The sequence below is a fragment of the Dipodomys ordii genome, unplaced genomic scaffold, assembly GCF_000151885.1.
Source record: "Dipodomys ordii isolate 6190 unplaced genomic scaffold, Dord_2.0 Scaffold125, whole genome shotgun sequence".
Taxonomy (NCBI): Eukaryota; Metazoa; Chordata; class Mammalia; order Rodentia; family Heteromyidae; genus Dipodomys; species Dipodomys ordii.
Genome location: NW_012267341.1, coordinates 896,647 through 918,478, shown reverse-complemented (window position 1 = coordinate 918,478; position 21,832 = coordinate 896,647). Strand labels below are relative to the sequence as shown.

Genomic DNA, 21,832 nt, shown 5'->3' with positions numbered 1-21,832 from the left:
AGTCCCAATTCCCTAAGCCCACCCACTTTGTGCCCCAAAGACTTAAGAGCTCCTTAGAGAACTATGAAGTTTGCAGCCCATCCCCTGCAGACCAGCCAGGACACACAGCTGCACATGTGCCCCCCCCGCTCCTCCCCCCCCCACACATCCAGCGGCAGGAAGTAGGCTCCTCCAGCTCTCCTCTAGGCTTTGGCACATGGGCTGGCATCCAGCTGTACCAATGACACAGGCTCCCCTGTGAGCGAAATGAATGCTAATGTACCGATTTCCTGACCGCCACTGTAGGACCAGGAACAGGCCTGAGCCTCTGACGGGCCCTAGTGGGCTGGGTGATCTAGGTACTTACCAGGCCATCCCTAGGAAGCCAGCTAGGTCACTGAGGCACTAGAGGAAGAAAGGAGGCCACGACATTTGTTGAGAGTCTTCCAGAAGCCAGGACCCAGACCCATCAGACAGCACAGGGCTAGTGTGACAGAGCCACACCCTGTTCTCCCTCTGAACCCTGGCCTAGCCAGAGCCTCACCTCGCACCTCCAGGCGGCACTCACACTCCGCCTCGCCCTGCAAGTTGGTGGCTCTGCAGACATAGATGCCTCCATCAAAGGGACAGGGCTTCCGGATCTCCAGGGTCAGCACCCCCTGCTTGCTGAACATGCGGAAGCGGGCATCTTCTCCCAGGTCCAGGCCGTTCTTGAACCAGGAAATCTTGGGCTATAAGTCAGGTAATGGAAAGAGCAAGACAAAGCGGCTCAGGTGAGGGGGACCTGGCAGGAATCCAGAGAGACTGGCACTGGTGTTTCCACTCAGGGTTCACAGTTCACACTGGAGTCCAAAACTATGCCCGAAGCAGGGCCCCTGTTCTGGGAAGGAGCTCAGGAGACACCCAGAGGTGGGGCAGAGGCAGCTGACAGGCTCTGGGAGGTGGGGGGCAGGGAGGCTGCTTCAGGATAGAGCCCAGAGACAGCTGCCACCACCAAGAGCCTAAAGCCCCCTACCTTGGGGCTGCCCCGGACAGCGCAGCAAAGGACAGTGGTGTAGCCAGCGATGACCGAGCGGTTTGCCAGTGGCTGGGTGAAACTTGGGGCCTCGGAGAAGTCCAGCGCCTTGAATTTGGGTGGTTCGTATGTGATGCCTGTTGGTGATAGAGCTTGGTACCAAGAAAGACATCTCAAGTGAAGTTCCCCTCCCTGCCCCAGCTCCCCTGGCATGGGAAGAAAGGTATAGTACCCGGTCTGGGGATAAAGACAGGCTCCTTGGTGGTGGTGGCTGTGTCACTGGGACCCACCATGTTATGGCTGAAGACCCGGAAGTAGTAACCATTGCCAATGATGAGCTCTGACACCACACACTGGGTGCGGCGGTAATGCTCCAACACGGTGAACCACTCCTGGAGGAGGGGAGGGGAGAGGAGGGCAAACCTCTGGGGACCCCTGCCAGGGTCCGCACTGGTACCCCTGGTGCCTCTGTCCCTACTGTGTATGGAGGAAGCCAATCATCAGAGGGTAGACAGGACATACGAAAGGCCCAGCCTTACGCTCACCATGGTCTTCTTGTCAGCCTTCTGTACCGTGTAACCCAAGAGCTCTGAGTTGCCATCATCTTGGGGTGGCTTCCACTCCAGAGCCACATTGAAACCCCAAGCTTCCATGACCCGAATGTCCTGAGGGGGACTGGGCTTGTCTGTGGAAGACATCTCTGATTGGATCGTTGCATCTCGTGCAGGGGGTTAACAGGGTGCCAGCCTTGAGAGCCCCTCAGTCAACCAGCCAGACCTGGGCCTGCCACCTTGGGCAGGGGCTCTGGGCTGGGAAATGGGATGCTCTGGGTTGGGTCCCCAGGCTTGGTCTTGGACCCCAGCAGCCCAGCTCCAGGACAAGAGATGAGTGGACTCAGAGGAAGGCCCAGAACCACGTACCCACGATCTGCAGGACCAGCGTGGCCTTGTCCTCCATGTTCTCGATGCGTACTGCCACCTGATAGGTGCCTGAGTGGGCGCGGCGGGCAGCGCGGATGAACAAGATGGTGTCTGTGGAGCTGTTGCGGACGCTCACCTCCTCTCCCACCAGTGGCTGCCCCTCTTTGGTCCAGGTCACTTGAGGCCGAGGCTTGCCCTGCAGGAAAGGATAGCTCTACCCTGAGCCTAGCTCCCCCTAAAGACAGGCTGGTACTCTAGCTCTGTGTGTGTGTGTGTGTGTGTGTGTGTGTCTATGAGGTTGGGGGTTTGGTCAGATCTGAGACAGACCCTTCCACTGTAGCCACTCCCCTTGACAACAGGGAAGGGACCAGCCTACCTGGAAAGGAATGAGGAGGTTCACAGACTCTCCCACCTTTCTCTGAATGGTCTGGCGCAAGTGTCTGGGCAGTTGCAGCCGCGGTCGTTCTGTGGGTACAGTGGATGACTGAGCAATGGCCCCCACAATCTTAGCCCTGAGTTGTACCACAGCTCCTTTCTCTCTTGAAGCAGGGCATAGAGAGCTGCAGCTAAGAAGAAAGCTGCCCTGGGCCTGGCACACTTACCCACAGCAACTTATTTGCACAGCTCCAAATGGTTAATGAAAGCTCCTGATTTCTCCTAAGTCTCAGGGATCAGAGAGGGTAAGCAGTTGGCTAATACAGGCCACACAGGTGATTAAGTTACAAGCCAGGCTGCAAAACGAAGCTTCTAGATCCTATGCCCTTTCTACTATGTAGACCCTATGTACTTTCTACTGGTTTATTGATTCTTTCCAACCTGGAGGACCAATCCTTACATCACCAATCCTGAGCTAATGGGAAGTGAATGCCAGGTGCTCCAGGTGGCCCTATCTGACCCCGAGAGGCCTGGCTGCCCGGCTCTGAGGACACAGAGGAACAATGACCACCTGTTGGAGCCAAGACTCACAGAACACAGGGCAGACACTACAGACTATGTTTTCCCTGTTCCAGAACTGGGAGAACAATATGGGAAAACCAAGAGAACCGTAGACGTGAATGAGATCCCAGACGCCTCCTGCCCTTAGCTAGCAAGTAGCCCAGCCCAGGTCTTTCTGACCGTGCCCACCTCCAGTCAGCTCCAAAAGTCTGGAGGTCACTGGCAGGTGTCATGGCTGTACAAGGGGACACTCACGCAGGATCTCCTGCACTGTCACAGGCTCCTTGGTGGTGACGGGGGCTCCAGGCCCAGCCACATTGTGTGCCCGCACACGGAACAGCAGCCGGGCCCCGGTGGGCAGGTCCTTCACCAGCAGTGACGTGCGCTCTGTCAGCCCCTGAAGGGCAGCCACCCATTCGGAGCCTGGCGGTGGGCACAGGGGCAGGGGAGCCACATTTTGTCATTGGCATCCCCCCTACCTCTCTGCCCAGCTCCTGAAGGATATCCAGAGGTCATCAGAGGGTGGGGCTGGCCTGGGGTGGGGGTGGGACACTTACAACCCTCCTGGCAGTACTCCACGCTGTAGCCATCCAGGCCACCCGCGCCCACACGCTCTGGAGCCCGCCACTTGAGCGAGACGGTGGTATCAGAGACATCCTCCATGGCCAGGTGAGTGGGTTCCCCGGGAGGACCTGGTAGTGGGTTCATGGAGGTTTTGAGGGACCCATTTCCCCATCCCTCAATTGCTGTCTGGTCTCCCAGGGACAGCTTCCCCTTTGGCTGGCCTTCAAGCACTTTCAGGAATATCTGGCCTGTATTTAGACATCTGTCTAGACTGACTTACAAACAGTAATAGTTACAAAAGAAAGCCGGGCACCAGTGGCTCGTGCCTGTAATTCTAGCTATTCAGGAGGCTGAGATCTGAGAATCGGGGATCAAAGCCAGCCTAGGAAGAAAAGTCCATTAAACACCTATCTCTAATTAACCACCAAAAAAGCCACAAGTGAAGATGTGGTTCAAGAGGGTGGGCTCAAGCCTTGAAAAGCTCAGGGTCAGAACCTAGGCCCTGAGTGAAAGCCCTAGTACTGGCATGTGTGTGCATGCGCGCGTACACACCACACACACACACACACACACACACACACACACACACGACACACAGACCTACATAGGAAAAGGCAGCCAAGAGAACACAATGAAGCTTACATGAAACCTCTCAATGTAAGAAATGCTGTAAATGTAATTTAAGAAAAATACCACATAAGCAGAAAAGGCTGGAAGCGGCACCGTGGCTCAAGTGGTAGAGCGCTAGCCTTGAGCTGAAGAGCTGAGGGACAGCGCCCAGGCCCAGACTTCAGGCCCCACATCCAGCAAAAAAATAAATAAATAAAAAATAAAATAAAGTGTAACCCCTCTATACATGACCTTCAAATGACATTAAAAAAAAAAAAAAGCCAGGTGCTAGTGGCTCACATCTCCTAGCTACTCAAGAGGCTGAGATCTAAAGGCTCATGGTTTAAAGGCAGAAAGTTGTAAAGATTCCATCTCCTATTAACCAAAAAAAAGCTGGACTGGAGGTATGGCTTACACGGTAGAGGGTCAGCTCAGCAAGTAAACCAAACAAGCTTAAGGCCCGGAGGTTAAAGCCCTGTACACGTACACACACACACACACACACACACACACGGTCACACGGTAATGGGGTCACTGCAACTAAAGTTGCTCAGCTAGATGATCCCAAGCAGGTCACTGAAGGCCTTCCAGCCTCAGTTTCTTCTTCTGTGAGATAAAGCAAACTATCACAGACCAAGCATTAGAGACCAGGGATGTAGATTCTAGGGTGGCAACTGGAACGGCAGCTATTATTAGGGAGCCCTGAGTCTCGGGGGGTGCAGGGCAGACGAGCGGGCTCACCGATGGGCATGAAGGACTGGGAGGGGGCGCTGGGCCTGGACATGCCCACGGCGTTGACCGCGTACACCCGCATCTCATAGGCCACGCCCTCGATCATGCGCCTTGCCTCGTGGCTCAGCTCCCGCAGCAGATCGAAATTGAGGCGCATCCAGCGGTAGCTCTTCTTCTTTTTCCGCTCCAAGATGTAGCCTGGCAGTGGAGTGGGAGCTGGGGGCTGGGCCCGGGCCCGCGGGCACCGCCAGCCCTGGCTGCCCCTGCGCCAGCCCTGAGCCCGGCCTCTCACCCAGCACAGGCTGTCCCCCGTCGTAGGCCGGCGGCGCCCACCGCACCGTGCAGCAGTCCTCGCCCACATTGCTGATCTCGGGGGCTGCAGGTGCATCTGGCACATCTGGAGGGAGGAGGAAGCCGTCAGCCCCTTCTGGCTTGTCCCCTCACCCCCTCACCACACCCAACACTGCAACCCCCACTCTCCACGCTAGCCCCCACCCCCACCCCTAGAGCCAGGGACCTTTATAGAATCTGATCATCTATCTCCCTGGCCCTGAGCGCAACCCTTTATGGTCCTCCCCACTGCCCCTTTGGTTTTCTTTTTGGGTTTTTTTTTGTGGGGGGGTGTGGGGGGGTCTGGTCATGGGGCCTGAACTCTGGGCCTGGGCGCTGTCCCTCAGCTCTTCAGCTCAAGGCTAGCGCTCTACCACTTGAGCCACAGCGCCACTTTCGGCTTTTTTCTTTTTGCTTATGTGATGCTGAGGAATCGAACCCAGGGCCTCAGGCATGCAAGGCAAGCGCTCTACCACTGAGCCACCTTCCCAGTCCACCCACTGCCCCTTTCTTTCCACTTTACCCAGTCCTCTGCCTACAGAATGCTTTTTAAAATTTATTTGTTTTAATTAATTAATGCCTATCTTGAATTCAGGGCCTGGGCACTGTCCCTGAGCTTTGTTGCTCAAGGCTAGTGCTCTACAACTTGAGCCTCCATTTCCAGCTTTTTGAGTTTTATTTCTTTTAACTTGTGTGTGTGTGTGTGTGTGTGTGTGTGTGTGTGTGTGTCTGTGTCTGTGTGCCATTCCTGAGGCTTGAACTCAGGGCCTGGGCACTGTCCTTGAGCATTTTTGCTCAAAGCTAGTGCTCTACAACATTTCCAGCTTTTTTTTTTTTTTTTAAAGATTAATGTCTCACATGACACTGCAGCCCTACCCCAACTCAACCCTTGTGTCACAGTAAAGGACATTACTACCTCTTCCCTCTCCCCCTATAGCTTGATTCTTTGCAGATACAAAATGCCTGTCCTGCCCATTCTCCCGGGCTGGCTCAGAGCACGCCCTGTGGTTTGCCGGGGACTGAATGAGCACGTGTATGATCTCTCCCGGGAGTGCTGGCTGTGTTCTTCTCTAGCCTGGAACCCTGCCCGCCTCACCGATGACCTTGACTGTGAGGTTGACCTGGTCTTCGCCCACAGGGTTCTTCACCGTGACAGTGTAGACACCCTCGTCTTCCTTCTCTGCCCCCTCCACTGTGAAGATGCTACGGTCCTTGGTGGTCTCCACGTGGACCCTGCCCTCCGTCTCGCACAGCAGCTGAAGGGGAGGGAGAGGAAGGGACGCACAGCTCAGGGGAAACTGCATCTGAGTGAAGGTTATAGGTGTGAGCAGGAGGGTGCCTATCAGGGGCAGGGCACGGGGCCTGGCCGGGGGTGGACGCTGCGTGGGGAGAAAGGCCAAAGAAAATCAATTGTGTCTTGTCATCAGCCTCACTCACCTTCTTATCAAACTGCCACTCGTCTGTGGCATCTGCATCTTCTGGGGCATCAGGTGCTGGCCCAACTGGGGTCTTCTTACGCTGGGCCAGGGAAAGAAGGAAGCTGGGCAGAGTCTGACTCAGCCTGGAGGGGTCCCTCCGTCTTCCATCCCCCCTGCCCCACCTGCTGTCTGCCTTCCTCCCTTCCTGGCCAACAGCCTCTGAGCTGCCCGTGGCTGGGAGCTGGGGTAGTGCATGGGTGGGGAGAGGTGGGGTACTCACATGGGGCTCACACATCCATCCTGGGAAGATCCACAGTACCTGTGTGATGGTCTTCTGCCAAATGACAGTGGGTGCAGGGTCCCCAGAGATGGGGACATCCAGGCGAAGCTTGTTCCCTGCCACCACCACAATAGTGTCTGGTGTGCGGCCTGGGCAGTCCAGGTGGATCTTGGGAGGCTCTGAGTGACAGATGAGATAGGTCAGAAAAAGAGGAGACCAGGCCCATGAACAGGGTTGGGTGGGGAGAAGGGCCAAAGAAGAGGAACCAGTGCCCCTAGTGTTTGGATGATCCGTTTGAGGTTATGATTTATACATGGTGGAATATAAATTTAAGCTTTGTGCTTAATTATTATTATATATATTTATTTATATTTTTGGGGGGTCCGGTCGTGGGGCCTAAACTCTGGGCCTGGGCGCTATCCCTCAGCTCTTCAGCTCAAGGCTAGTGCTCTACCACTTGAGCCACAGCGCCACTTCCGGCTTTTTTCTTTTTGCTTATGTGGTGCTGAGGAATCAAACCCAGGGTCTCAGGCATGCAAGGCAAGTGCTCTACCACTGAGCCACCTTCCCAGCCCATTATTACATCATATTTATACAAAGGTGTTTCAATTTCCTAAGTCAGATTATGATTACAGTGCTTCTTGGTCAATGTCACCCCTTTCTACACACACACACACACACATAATTATTTTGGGGGTTTTTTCAAACAGGGTCTCACTATATCACCCTGGCTGACTTTTTTTTTTTTTAACAGCACTAGTGTTTGAACTCTAGGTCTTGAGATTGCTAGGCAGATATTCTACTGCTGAGTCATGCCTCTATCCCTGGCCTTGAATGTTTTTGATCCTTCTGTTTTTTGAGCCTTCTAAATGCTGGGATTACAGGCATATGCCACCATGCCTGGCAGTCTTATGAGTTTTGACAAATATGTATGCTCATATAACTACCAAACCCAGACAAGAGCTAGAACTTTCAGTCACCCAGGAATTTTTTGGGAGATTTGTTAACATTTGGGTCCCCTCATGTAGCATTCTCTACAGCGTTTGGGGGACACCAAATGTCTTCTACCAGAATACTTTTTTAATGGGATGTTAGTGTTAAGTGAATCCAGTTTAGAAAGCCCTAAGATGAACAAAGCAGAGTAGACCTCAGCCTGGATTGTTCTCCTAAAGTTAAAACTCTGAGGTGTCTGATAAAAATTTAATTTACAAGCAGAAAAGACCAAGTGTCAATGGCTCATGACACTAATCCTAGTCACTCAGGAGTCTGAGCTCTAAGGACTGAGGTTGGAAGACAGCCCAGGCAGGAAAGTCCCTGAAACTCATTTCCATGCACCATCAAAAAGCTGTGAATGGAGCTGTGGCTCACATGGTAGAGACTTAGGTAGAAAAAAAACTTAAGGACCAGCACCCAGGCCCTGAGTTCAGGCCACAGTACTGGCACCAAAAAAAAAAAAAAAATCAGTCCATTTTTTTTCAAGCAGGAAAGGTATAGCAATAAAACCTCAGATCTGTGACATTTCACACCCTTCATCTCCATGACCACTGTATGGAGGATGCACTATCAGCAGCCTCATTTTAGAAATGGGGAAACTGGCCAGGCGCCAGTGGCTCACACCTGTAATCCTTGCTACTTAGAAGGATGAGATCTGAGGATGGTGGTTTGAAGCCAGCCTGGGAAAGAAAGTCTGTAAGACTCTTATCTCCAGGGGCTGGGAAGGTGGCTCAGTGGTAGAGCGCTTGCCTTGCATGCATGAGGCCCTGGGTTCGATTCCTCAGCATCACATAAGCAAAAAGAAAAAAAGCCGGAAGTGGTGCTGGGCTCAAGTGGTAGAGCGCTAGCCTTGAGCTGAAGAGCTGAGGGACAGTGCCCAGGCCCAGAGTTCAGGCCCCACGATCCGACCCAAAAAAAAAACAAAAAACAACGACTCTTATCTCCAATAAACTACTAAGAAAAAGCCGGAAGTGGCACTATGACTCAAGTGGTAGAGTGCTAACCTTGAGCACAAAGAAGCTCAGGGACAGTACTCAGGCCCTGAGTTTAAGCCCCTGGGCTGGTAAAAGAGGGGGGGGCAGGGAAACTCAGGCAGATTATATTTGTCCCACAATGAGTTGTGGGTAACAGAACTGGAGCAGGGGGGCCTCTGCCCCCCACCCCGCCAGGATCGTTGCTCTTCCCTGTGACAGGAGCAGAGGGGAGACTTGTCTGAAGTTGGGGTGCAATGTACTGGGCAAAGCTGAGGTGGCATATAGGGGTCCTGACACTCACCTTGCCTGGGCACGAAGTCAATCTTGACCTCTGTAAGAGAGGGAAGAGAAGTGACACCAGAGCAGAAGCATGGCCCAGTCTCAGGGGGGCTCTGTCCCAGGAGGGCCCAGCCCCCCCCCCCGGCTCCACCTCCCTCAGCGCCATCTCACCCATGAAGTGGAGCTTGGCCGACAGGTTGCAGGCAAAGCCCTCGGGCACAAAGCTGTAGTCGGCTTCATCTTCAGGTGTGACATCATCAATGGTCAGTTTGTGGACCCTGCAGGTAGCTATGGCTCAGGGACCCTACTGGGCCATACAGCTCTGGCCTCGCTGGACACTCGAGCTAAGGTTACAAGCCTGTCCTGGCTCCTTGGTGGTGTTTTTGCTGTTGTTATTGTTGGTGGTGGTATGTTGTTGTTGTTTTTGTTGGTCATGGGGTTTGAACTCGGGGCTTGGGCACTGTCTCTGACTCTACCACTTTGAGCCATCGTGCCACTTCCAGTTTTCTGTGGCTAATTGGACATAAGATTCTCAGGGAATTTCCTGCCTGGGCTGGCTTTGAACTGTGATCCTCAGGTCTCAGCCTCCTGCGTAGCTAGAATTACAGGTGTGAGCCACCAGCACCTGGCTCCTTGGTGTTCTTGCATTTAAAAATGGCTTCTTTATGGTGTTTTCCAGCAAGGTAGTATAGAAAGTGGTGTTTGGCATCGGCCCCTTGGAGCCTGGACAAGACTGCCCTCAGTAATCTCCATGAACTCAGGTCCAGCATGGCCAGCCCAGGAGCTCCAGGGTGATCTGTGGCCAGAGCTACCTCCCCCGCAGCCTCCTGTGCCTGGTGATGGGGAGAGGGGGGGAGGGGATGTCTGGCCCTGAGTGTCCTGGATTCCTTGTTTCAGGTGACCTCTCCCTCTACATTTTTAAAATCTCTTCCCATATCTTTGGGTCTCTTATTTCTGCCTTCTTGCCTGTCTTTTTCTCTCTCAGTCTCAGTCCGTGCTGCCTCTCTCTCCTCTGTCTGTCTGTCCCTCTCCCTCTCTGTCTCTGGGTCTCTCTCTGCCACACTTTCCGCTCACCGCCCAATGTGGGACACTTTGATGCGTCCGTCCGGCACCAGCTCTTTCCCGTTCTTCAGCCACACGCCCCGCACATTCTCATCTGACACTTCACACTTGAACACGGCCTGGTCCTTGGCACCCACCGCCAGGTCCGCGATGCTCTGGTACACTTCCAGCTTTTTCTCTGGAGGATGGACAGAGCCAATGAGCTCCTAAGGGTGTGATTGTGGGTCCTTGTGGGCAAGGACGTGTGGGCAAGCCGGGGATGGCTGGGTAGGTGTGGGCATTTGAAAACACACGTGCCTGTGATGGTATACACCAATATTCTGGTGTGTGTGTGGGGGGGGGTGTTGATGCTAACCAGGCCTATCTGACCCTCTAGCACTCTTTAAAGAAATCACTTCAACTTTCCCATTTTACAGATGGGAAAAGTGAGGCTCGGGCATTCCAGGTTGCACCAGCTTTGATCCAGCTTTGCCTCCACATGCTGGGCATGGTTCTCTGAGGGACCCCAGCCCACCAGTGGACCTCACCTTGCACTATGAGCTCAGCCAGTGCCTGGCCCCCACTAGTACGCAGCGCATAGTGCCCGGCGTCCTCCAGTGTCGCCTCGTTGATGATCAGGTGGTGTTTCCGCCCGTCCTTCTTAAACCGATATTTGAAGGTCTCTTCCCGGGTCAGCTCAACCCCATCTTTCAGCCTGATCAGAAAGCAGTCAGCAAGGACTGTGATCGCCTACAGGCTGATGTCCTTGCACCCCAGGTCTGCCCTGCACCCCCATACCCAGGCACTCACCATTTGACCTGGGCCCCCTCTTCAGACACTTCACACTCAAACTCCACCCGCTGTCCCACCATCACCAGCTGGTCTTCCAGGGGACGTGTGATCAGCACCGGGGGCTCTGTCCGGGGGCAGGCACAGCGTAAGGGCGGCTTTCTGTGGCTGCCCCCTTTCCCCCCTTTCTGGGCCCCCGGGTCCCCAGATCCCCAGCCCACCTTTGACAAAGAGCTCAGTGCTGCATTTTTCGCCACCCACCACGCACTGGTAGGCTGCATCGTCCGCCAGCGAGCACTGGCTGATGGTCAAAGTGCGTTTGGTGCCGATGGATTCGAAGATGTACCTGGTGGGGCCATGGAGGCTGTCAGGTTGTGGACCCCCTTCCCAGGCTGCGTGAGCCAACACAATCCCCAGGCCCCCAACCCCCAGGCAGTCCCAGGCAGGGGGGGGGCTCACTTGCTGCAGAACCGTAACCATTGGATGGTTTCCCACAGGAAGAAATGAAGACCAAGAGATGGAGAAACAGATCATGAGGATCGGGGTGGTGGAGAAGCAGACCCCAGGGACAGGGAGAAATGGGGAGAGATGCCACAAAGAGACCCATAGGGAGGGAGGGGCAGTGAGACCAGCCCTCCTCACCCCTCCAGCTCTCCAGGGCCCTCCCTACCCTCACCGACCTGCCACTCATCTGGACCTCCTGTCCGTTCTTCAGCCACTTGACCTCGGCATCAGGGTCAGCCAGCTCCACGGTCAGCCGGATCTTGTGGCCCTTGCTCACCTGGTAGGCTGGCTCCAGCTTCTTCTGAAAGGCTGCGCACCGTCCCACAGCTCACAGCAGCCCTGAGGTCCACGCCTCATACCCTGCCCTGCCACGCCTGGCCATGGTGACCGTGGCATGTCCTCCCCCAACCAGCCCTCCCGTGCCTACCTGTCCGCCTCTGTTTCTATTGGGGCCCCGTTCCCTTCTCTGTCTGGTCTGTCTGTCTATCTCCTCCCCCCCCCCGCTCTGTCTTATGTTCCTTGGGGCAGAAGGACCCCTAAAGGCTGCCCATGTTCTAGCTGGACCTGGAGCAGCTGCAGAGATGCAAAGAACTACTGCCTGGTGCTCTGGGACCTTCGGGCTCATTCCTTAACTAACCTCTGGGTGTCTCTGCTTCCTTGCTTGCCAAATGAGAAATGGTAATGATCACTACCTCAAGGTGGTGCTGGGAATTCAGCGAGACAATGATACAAAGCACAGTGCTTGGCTTAGTCGCTGCTTCCGATGGCTACTGTGACAAGATGGAGCCTTGTCTCCACCCCCCAAAGGCTCCTCCTATCACCCGCAGGCCTTTGGGTGCCTTCTGGCCCAGAAATTCAGAGATTTCATTGTGACCTGGAGACTTGATTTCAGTGGGCACCAGGGCTGGGCCATCTAGCAACTGGGTTGAGTCCGGGATGGGGGAGAGAGGAACTGGCTCTTCTGCTCTTCCACATGAGCATAAAAGGTTTGGAAATTTGGGGGAGAGGCCCCCGCCCCCACCCTCCTCTCTGGAAGCTAATCCCTCCAGTGGGTCAAAGTTCTGGAACCCTTGCTGTGTGCCAGGCACCATGCTAAACTCTCAAGACACGGCTGTGCGTACCAGGCATGGCCATCACTCTCCCTGACTCATATCCCGTTCTACATGGGAAAGGGCTAGCCTAGGCCCTTCTCCTTTCACCTGCCTACAGGTGAGGGAAGCTAACCCAGTGGAAGGTGAGCTAGCCCCGCTTCTCTTCCCACCCCCACCCCCACCCTGGTGTGGCTCCCCGAGTTTTTCCCTCCTTCTTTGGGATGGGGAGATGGGGAGTCAGGCTTCTTTTACTTTTTAGAAAAGGGAGTGGCCTGATTTTTCTTCTCTGAGGAGAGTTTTCTTGTCCTCTGTCCTTCTCTTCATGGTTGTCTCTGGGCTAACCTATCTCTTCTCAGTTTCTGTCCATGGAAAGGGGCTCACACTGTGCTCTTGTGGTTTTCTCAACACAAGTTGGGGGGGTGTGGCAGTTCGTCTGGGCTCTTCTTTCCAATGTGTGTCTGGGCTGAGCTGGATTCTTCTTTTTCCGTGTGTGTGTGGGGGGGGGAGTGTCAGGGCTAACCTGTGCCCTTTTCTTTCCCATGTGGGTGCAGGGCTAACCTGTGCTCTTCTTCTCGTCTCGCTTCATGCCTTTGAGCCTCTTGAGCATGCCCCGCAGGTCAGTGACCCCATGCTGGAAGGCGATGCGCTCATACTCGGATGGGGGTGCATGCCGCAGGATCTCCCACACATCCTCCTCCACAGGTGCCTCCAGCTTTGAGTCCCTGTGTGCCCCCCAGCCCATGTGGACGCTCAGAGCAGCCCCTTCCTCTCCCCTTCCCAGTGGCACTTCCTGGGCCCGACATCAAGGAGCAGAGGCTCTCCTGCAGTCTGCCCTTCCCTTCTGGGAACAGGGCAGGGGACCTAGGGGCTGGGGGGGGCTCCGGGCTGAAGGAGGGGAGGGTGGGTGATGGCACTCACCGTGGGGTCCGGAAACTGCTGCTCCAGGCAGGGCAGAAAGGGTAGAGAACACATTAGAGGTCTGGGTACCTCCCTTCTGTGTCCCAGCACCCCGACATGTACTGAGCACCTGTAATGCCCAAGAGGCCAGGGCAGGAAAAATGTGCTGAATTTGCTGTCCCTCCCGAGTTCAAACCAACAGCTAAATGTGGGTGTGTGGGGAGTTACCCCCCAAGGTTCAGAGACTCACCTCAGCCGTGGGGAGTCTCACCTGGGCTCACCAAGCCCTGGCAGGGATGGGCACCAGTCTCCACAGGTCAGCTCTGTCCCTTCCAGTGCCTTGTGCCCCAAGCCCCCCAGCCCCACCCCACCCCCATTCCTTACTCTCTAGGCATCAGCAGCATCGCCGTGAGGAGAGGTCAGGAGAGAGAGGGAGAAGATAGAGATTTCGAGTCAGGAGGATCGGGTGGGGTGAAGAGTTCCTGCAACTTTGGGGATCCACCCTCAGCTTCTTTGGGGAGGGCAGGAATCTATTAGAGCGAGCTACTGTGGGCTCTCTGTGGTGTGCCGGGGGTGGGGGGTAGGGGGACACGGAATGGATGTACACAGGAAGTCATGTCTGCAGAGTCCTTAACTTTGCCCACAACTGCCAGACAAGGAAACCTGCTCAGAGAGGCTCAGTGACTCGCTCAGGGCCACACAGCTGGGAAACTACAGTGCCAGGATTTGAAACAGCCTCACTCCCTGCCCTGGAGGATGCTGCCGGGCCTCACCTTTTCTTCAGCAGGGAGCTGAAGTCCAGAGTCCCAGTGTCTTCGTGGCTGTCACTACAGAGAGGGGCGTGGTGAGGCTGGGGTGAAGGGGGCGGGAAGGGACTTGCCAAGTGAGCTGGAGTGGAAGGTGGGGGTGGAGGGACAGCACCCCAGCTGGGCGCCCATCCATCCCAAGCCCTAGGATCTGAGTACAGGGCTGCGAGGGGCCTGGGAAGGGCTACCTGGTTCTCCGACCTGCTCCAGCCACGCTCCTGTAGGGGTTAGGAATTATCCTTACTTGCTTGGAAGCGCTTACTCTCCCCAACCTAGACTTCAACCCCGCTCTCTGTGCGTCCCCAACCCTGAAGAGAAGGGGAACTCACGGGCGGCGGAAAGCTGATCGCAGGTCCAGCTCTCCAGGACCAACGGCCTCTGGGGTCATTAAGAGAGAGGGAGAAGGAGAGGTTTTCAGAAGGAACCTCTGTTCTGGGTTCTCTGGACTTCTAAAAGCCCACCCATAATTCCATGAGGGTGAGCACTTGCCCCGGGACCCCATCTTCTTATCCTATCATGGCCCAGACTAGTAGCTCCCCATCTCCAACCCCCTGCCATGGTCTCTCAGCTTGTCTCTCAGCTCACCTACAGTGGGGTGTGTCAGGACCTATGCCGGGAGGCAGGGACAGCAGGGTGGATCGACTAACGCAAGTCCAACTCTAGGTGAGATCCTGACTTGGTACTAAGCCCTGTTTGAGAAGCACTGTTACAGGTCAGCACTGATTATCTAGCCAGGGCCTTTGTGTTGGGAGATGGAAGCAGGCTCCAGAGATCAAGACCTATAGGAACCATGAGCCTGGGACAGACCTGGGGGTGGGGTGGGGGACTCCCTCACCATGGACAGTAAGGTTGAAGTTGCAGCTGTCAAATTTGTCCTTGGTGGACACCTCGCAGCGGTAGCCCCCTGCAGAGGTGACCTGAGCATCGGTGATCCGGAGCTCGAACTGATAGACCTATGGGGGGGGGGGGGGTCAGAGGAGACTAAGGTGGGGAGGCCCTTCATCCCTAAAGGAGAGACCACAGGGCGAACGGTATCCACTTAATGTAAGGCTGCGAAGCTAGGTGCTAGTGGCTCATGCCTGTAATCCTATAATACTCGGGAGGCTGAGATCCCAGGATCATGGTTCAAAGGCAGCCTGGGCAGGAAAGTCCATGAGATTCTTATCTCCAATTAGCCACCAGAAAACCAAAAGCAGAGCTGTGGCTCAAAGTGGTAGAGTGCCAGCATTGAGCAAAAGAGCTCAGGGATAGGCCCCAAGTTCCTGACTGAGCCCCACGAGTGACAAAATGAAGTAAAATAATGTGGCTTTGTACACCTGTGCATCCGCACACTTGCTCGGTTCTGCTAGGGACTTCTGTATCTGGCCCAGGACTGTGGAAGATTAGAAGTTTGCAACAGCTGACAGTCAAGACACAGGGGTTTCTGGTTCTAGGCCTGGCTTGGAGTGACCTTGGAACAGCCAATTCACCTTGCAAGCTTTGGCTTCTTGATCTGTGCCGAGAGGAACTGTGGGATCCCTGCAAGTCTCCTGCCTGCTGATTTCCATCCATCCAGAATCTGACCACCTCATTATATGGTGTTCCCTGTGCTTTCTGGGATCCTTGGGCCCCTCGACCTTAAGACCCCTTGACACCCTCACATCCTTCAAGGCCTTCCTTAATAAGCCCCTCTGTGCAGCTCCTGTGCTTCCCGGGGTCTTTCCATCTCTCCAGATCCCCCAGATGCCAGGCTCACCTTGCTGGCCCGGTCGTAGCTGTCCTGCAGCTGCAGGTGCTGACCCACCTTGCTGCTCAGGTCCACCCACTTGCCCTTGAACCATTTGACCACTGGTGGTTTCAAGAGGCTGGCACCAGCCACGCGGGCTGAGAAAGTGATGCTGCCACCTGGGGGGAGCGGGGGAGGGGTGTCAGGTAGGGCTGGGGTCGCTCTGCTGCCTCTCTTCCTATACCACCCCTGGAATCAGCAACCCCTACTCACCCACGGTCACCTCACCATCCTGAGGCCTCATCAGGAAGAGGCCAATGGGATCCTCGGGGGCTGTAGGGCCCCCAGGTCCAGGGCCATTGGGGGCGGCTGAGCTGGATCCTGTGAATGAAGATCTTAAAGACCTGCACCAGAGCAACTCCTCCCAAGAGACCTTGTCCCTCCCTGCCCAGCCCCCCTCACCTTCTGAACTTTGGGTGCTTGATTCCAGCTCAGTGGAAGATGGAGGTTTTCCGGGGGCTCCTGAGGCCTCAGCAGGGGCTGAGGCTGGCCCAGGCTCTGCCTTCTCTGGAGGGGCTGGGGTAGGGGTAGGGTTTCTAATCAGAGAACCCCCCCCTCCTCTCCTCCACCCTCCCTCTCTCTCTCCTGGGCATCAGCCCCCTGTACCCGACTCCCAGGGGGCATCTTACTGGGATGAAGGTGTCCAAGTTTCTTCCAGACACATCCTCCTGGTCCCCGGGGCCCCCTTAGAGGTGGCTCCCGCTGAGTAGGGGTGTTAGCCTGCATTTTCCCCTTCTGGCCCCCACAATCCTTCTGTCCCTATGTCCAGGTGACTGCCCGAAGCAGCTCTGAGATCCATCTGTTTCTCCTTCCCCCATGCCCTGGCCTCGCCCAACCCCCACCCCCAAAGCTAAACTGGGCTCTGGTCCCCCACAGCCGCCCAGGCCGCCCTGCCAACGCACGTAGCCCGCCCCCTCACTGCCGTGTGGCCCGCGCCCTGGGGGCTCCGGTGGGCGGCAGCTGTGCCAAGCTCATCTCTGTATTTTCTCACCTCCACAATGGCAGGAACCGGCCAGGGAAGGGCATGAAGAGGGGAGAGGGGGTTTCTGGCAAGGGGGGGCACAACTGGGGCAAAAGGGAGAGAACTCAGTACATCTCCTGTTCCCAAGATCGGACCAGCTGGGCTGCCTGTGTCCAAGCTCAAGCCTCAGAGAAGGCTGGCCAAGCGCTCACCTGCCTCTGTGACCTTGAGGTCAAACTTGACCTTGGAGGAGCCTGCGATGACTGCGTAGGAGCCCTGATCCGCAGTGCCCACATCCTGCACCGTCAGTGTGTGCCGCCGGCCCTCAGTCGCCAGGCCATACTTGTCGCTGGCGCTGATGTCACTGCCTTCCCGCTGCCAGCGCACCTTCACCCCGGCCCGCTCTGTCTCCGCCTCAAACACAGCCTGGCTCCCCACGGCCACCTCCACTGACCGAGGCTTCTTGCTAAAGGCTGACACTGTAGGGCCAGATGGAGGCTGTAGGGACCTTTGGTTCTCCCATGCACCCCACCCCTGCAGCCCCTCTTATAAACACTGTAAGAAGCACGTTCCATGTATCACCTTGTTTATTCAGCTGATACTGTTCAACAGGAGCAATTGTTTTGTTCTTTTCTCAGAGACCAGAAAGGCTAAGCTATTTGTTTAAGACCACACAGCTGAGCTGGGAAGGTGGCTTAGTGGTAGAGTGCTTGCCTAGCATGCACAAAGCCACAGGTTAGATTCCTCAGTACCATATACACAGAAAAAGCCGAAGTGGCACTGTGGCTCAAGTGGCAGAGTGCTAACCTTAAGCAAAAGAAGCTCAGGAACAGTGCCCAGGCCCTGAGTTCAAACCCAAGAGCTGGCAATACACACACACACACACACACACACACACACACACACACACACAGCTCATAGGTGAACAGTTATGGTCCTAACTTCCATATAGCTTTTTTTTTTTTAATATCAGTATTGAGGCTTGAACTTGAGCCTTTCTTAGCTCTTGTTTAACTTTCTTTCTTTTTCTCTCTCTCTCTTTTTGGTCTGTCTTGGGGCTTGAACTCTGGGCCTGAGCACTGTCCCTGAGCTCTTCAGCTCAAGGCTAGTGCTCTACCACTTGAGCCACAGCATCACTTCCCGTGTTCTGGTGGTTCATTGGAGATAAGAGTCTCCTGGACTTTCCTTCCCGGGGTGACTTTGAACCATGATCCTCAGATCTCAGCCTCCTAAGTAGCTAGGATTATAGGTGTGAGCCACCAGTGCCTGGCCTTTCTTTTTTAAGAATTTTTTTTTGGGGGGTCCGGTTGTGGGGCCTGAACTCTGGGCCTGGGCGCTGTCCCCCAGCTCTTCAGCTCAAGGCTAGCGCTCTACCACTTGAGCCACAAGGCCACTTCCGGCTTTTTTCTTTTTGCTTATGTGGTGCTGAGGAATCGAACCCAGAGCCTCAGGCTTGCAAGACAAGCGCTCTACCACTGAGCCACCTTCCCAGCCCTTTAAGAATTTTTTATTGTTATTATAAAGGTGGTGTACAGAAGGGTTATAATTATTGCTTGGCTTTCTTGATCACAGTTAGGTGATCTATCCTTGAACCACATCTTCAATTCCAGATTTTTTTTGCTGGTTAGAGATAAGCGTCTCAGATTTGTTTGCTCAGGCTAGCTTCAAATCATGATCCTCATATCTCATCCTCCTAAATAGCTAGGATGATAGGTTTGAGCCATCAACACTCAGCAATTCTACATGGACTTATGCTAGGTATGTCCCCTGGTTCCTCAGGGCCTAAAGCCACCAATGATGAGCCCAGCCTCCCACCCCACCCCCACCCCCTCCACGCACTGGGCCCTTGCAGCGGGCAGGTACTCTGCCTACTTGGAATGTGGCTAAATTTGTCCTCCGAGGGCCTGGGGCTGACAATCAGCAGCTGAGATAAAGCTGGCCGGGGAGGGGGTTGGGTGGAGGAACTTGGATCTGTGCCTTGAACAACCTTCGCAAGGGCATAGCCAGGTCCAGCCTCCGGGCTGTGGTTCTTCCCTGCCCTTCACATGGGCTCCAAGCCTCTTGACCTTTGTCTCCCAGAGAAGAGGAGCTTTGTCACCTTCAAGTGGAGTTCATACCTAACCACCCAAATGATACAGACCAGGAAGCAGACAACGTCACAGCCGGAAGGAGCTATCCCACCCAGGCCTGGAAAGATGGAGAAACCAAGACCCAGAGAGGGCAGGAGCATCAGCCCACTCAGTCGTGTAATCCTGGGACTCTATCTGGAGTCACTCTGGCTGTAGAAGATGGAGATTGGTAGGAAGGAACCCCTTGCATTCTGAGAATGTGGTGTTGGCCTGGGTGCGTCTGGCGTTGGTGCTGTCCTGACACTGGGTTTACCTTTGGCCTCATCAGAGAGAGAGATAGGAAAAGAAACTGAGTGAGGAAATAAAAGAAAAGAGAGAGAGAGAGAAAGAGAGAGAGAGAGAAAGGAAGGGAGGAAGAGAAGGAAAAAAGGAAGACCAAGGAGCTGGGGGCTGGTAGCTCACTCCTGTAATCCTAACAATTCAGGAGAGCTGAGGATCAAGCAAGATTTTGAAGACAACCCAAGAAGAAAAATCTGTGAGACTTTTATCTCCAATTAACCACCAGAAAGCAAGACGTGGAGCTGTAGCTCAAGAGGTGGAGCACTCGCTGGGAGGGAAAAAGCAAAGGGAAAGCACCCAGGCCCTGAGTTCAGGCCTAAGTACTGGGAAAAAAAATAAAATAAAATAACCAAGCCCCTTTGAGAACTCTCCTCAGCCTTGGCCCCTAGCTATGCAACCTCCCCACCCACCCATATTCCCAGCCCAGCCCTGGGCCTGGAATTACCTGGCTTTTTCCCGGGCTCAGGCATTTTGAGAGAGATCACACGAAGCACCGAGCAGGCAGGGGCCACCCAATGAAAGACTGAGCGGGGTCTTGCCCTCTCCATTATATATGAGGACCTCCCCCCTCAGCTCTGCTTATCTGCCTCCTGCCAGCCACCTGCTAAATATAGACAGATTCCATCCAGCTGAGGTCTCTCCAGGGAAAAGGTAGGCCCTGATTTTCCTCAGCCGTCCTCCCAGTCATCCCCCCCCCCCAGCAAAATGTGATAGCTTTTGTCCCTCCAACCCATGGTGGACCTCAGGGATACCACAAGTCCCTGTGTCCATCTGACAACAGATAGTTTGGTGGAGGGATGCTGGGCTCATAGCCTTGCACGAAAGGACCAAGAGCACCTGGCTGGGCAATGGTGCCCACAGGCCTTGACACTGGCTGCTTGAGTTTTGCCCTCTTGTTGGTTAAGCCCAAAATGCCTTGGTTTTCTCTTCTGTGAAGTGGGCTGAGGATCACAGCACCCACCAGATAGGATCATTGCATGTATGAAGTGGGTTCACAAAGGAAAAGCCCTAGGACACCGACAGCATGTAGAACACAGTGAACCAACCAATCAAGGCTCATTCTTAGTAGCTGACCCATGTTGTCACACCATAAGGGATCCGGCTGGCTTCATGTTGTGGAATGCTGGCTTAGTCCAAGGCCAGGTGGGGAAGAGATGTTGGGGGCAGATATCACTCAGGAAAAGGGCTGGGTGAGCCTGCTAGTGAGGGCACAAGAGTAAATCTCTAAATGTACCCCCCAAGGTAGAAGACAGAAAAGACAAAGTCATCAAGATGACCAAAAGATGACTGCCAGGTGTTTTGTATCTCCCCAGCCCACTGTGTCTCTCTCTCCCTGGGTTTGGACTCCCGTCCTTTGAGGTCATTTCTTATTACAGAAAGAAGCAAAACAAGGCTGGCACTGGTGGTTCACACTTGCAATCCTAGTTACTCAGGAGGCTGAGATCTGAGGATTGTAGTTCAAAGCCAGCCTCATCTTCAAACTGGAAGTGGAGCTGTGACTCAAAGTGGTAGAACACTAGCCTTGAGCAAAAGAGTCCGGGGTAGACCCATGACCAAAAAAAAAAAAAAAAAAGCAAATCACTTGTGACCCCCTTCCACCAACATCAGTTTCCAAAAAGAGCAATTATTTCCCTCTATGCAAAGAGAATGATTCCATATGCAAATATTTTCCAGATGATAAAAAACTTCCTTCCCTTTAAACACTCAAAACCAGTCTTTCCATCAAGTTAGTTCCAATACTGAGGCTTGAACTGATCCTCACACTGTCCCTTGAATTTTTTACTCAAGGCTGGAGTCCTACCACTTGAGCCACAGCTCCACTTCCAGCTTTTTTGATGGTTACTTGGAGATAAGAGTCACATGGACTTTTCTGACTGGGCTGGCTTTAAACCTCTATCCTTAGATCTCAGCATTCTGGGTAGATAGAATTAAAGGCATGCACCACCAATGGCCAGCCTTCCCTTTATTTTTATTTATTTATTTGTTTGTTTGTTCAGTCATGGGGCTTGAACTCTGGGCCTGGGTGCTTTCCCTCAGCTCTTCAGCTCAAGGCTAGCACTCTACCACTGGAGCCACAGCTCCACTTTCAGTTTTCTGAGTGGTTTATTGGAGATAAGAGTCTCATGGCCTTTTCTGCCCTGGCTGGCTTTGAACTGCAATCCTTATATCTCAGCCTCCTGAGTAGCTAGGATTACAGGCGTGAGACACGGGCGCCCAGTTCTTTTATTTTTAACCACTGTGTGTGTGTGTGTGTGTGTGTGTGTGTTGGTTATGGAGCTTAAACTTAGGGCCTGGGAGCTGTCTGGGAGTTTTTTTGCTCAAGGCTAGTGCCCTGTCACTTGAGTCACAGCTCCACTTCTGGCTTTTTTGGTGGTTAATTGGAGCTAAGAATCTCTTAGGAGGCTGGGAAGGTGGCTCAGTGGTAGAGTGCTTGCCTTGCATACATAAGGCCTGGATTCCATTCCTCAGCACCACATAAGCAGAAAAAAAAAAAAAAGCTGGAAGTGGCGCTGTGGCTCAAGTGGTAGAGCACTAGCCTTG

The 21,832-nt window shown here is 54.3% G+C and overlaps 2 protein-coding genes across 2 annotated transcripts in view; both read right to left on the bottom strand.

The window, feature by feature from the left end:
• Positions 1-151: 151 nt before the first annotated feature.
• Positions 152-19,761, bottom strand: Mybpc3 (myosin binding protein C, cardiac). The gene is made up of 34 exons (XM_013029972.1): positions 19,737-19,761; positions 17,096-17,362; positions 16,325-16,429; positions 16,136-16,243; positions 15,893-16,041; positions 14,993-15,110; positions 14,487-14,535; positions 14,346-14,375; positions 14,125-14,178; positions 13,373-13,393; positions 13,013-13,176; positions 11,540-11,672; positions 11,319-11,321; positions 11,081-11,205; positions 10,881-10,986; positions 10,619-10,785; positions 10,104-10,269; positions 9,201-9,307; positions 9,052-9,081; positions 6,823-6,962; positions 6,523-6,603; positions 6,182-6,341; positions 5,048-5,152; positions 4,765-4,953; positions 3,408-3,542; positions 3,106-3,273; positions 2,291-2,379; positions 1,915-2,110; positions 1,540-1,679; positions 1,227-1,386; positions 995-1,131; positions 524-710; positions 347-384; positions 152-235 (listed from the first exon to the last, which is right to left on the bottom strand). The coding sequence occupies exons 1-33, from the start codon at positions 19,759-19,761 to the stop codon at positions 374-376; spliced, it is 3,825 nt and encodes a 1,274-aa protein (XP_012885426.1). The 3' UTR covers positions 152-235; positions 347-373.
• A 612-nt stretch (positions 19,762-20,373) lies between these two features.
• Positions 20,374-21,832, bottom strand: part of Spi1 (Spi-1 proto-oncogene) — a 21,392-nt gene continuing 19,933 nt past the window's right edge. The window contains exon 6 of the mRNA XM_013029959.1: positions 20,374-20,487. Coding sequence (XP_012885413.1) covers positions 20,374-20,487 — 114 coding nt within the window. The remainder of the gene's footprint in view (positions 20,488-21,832) is intronic.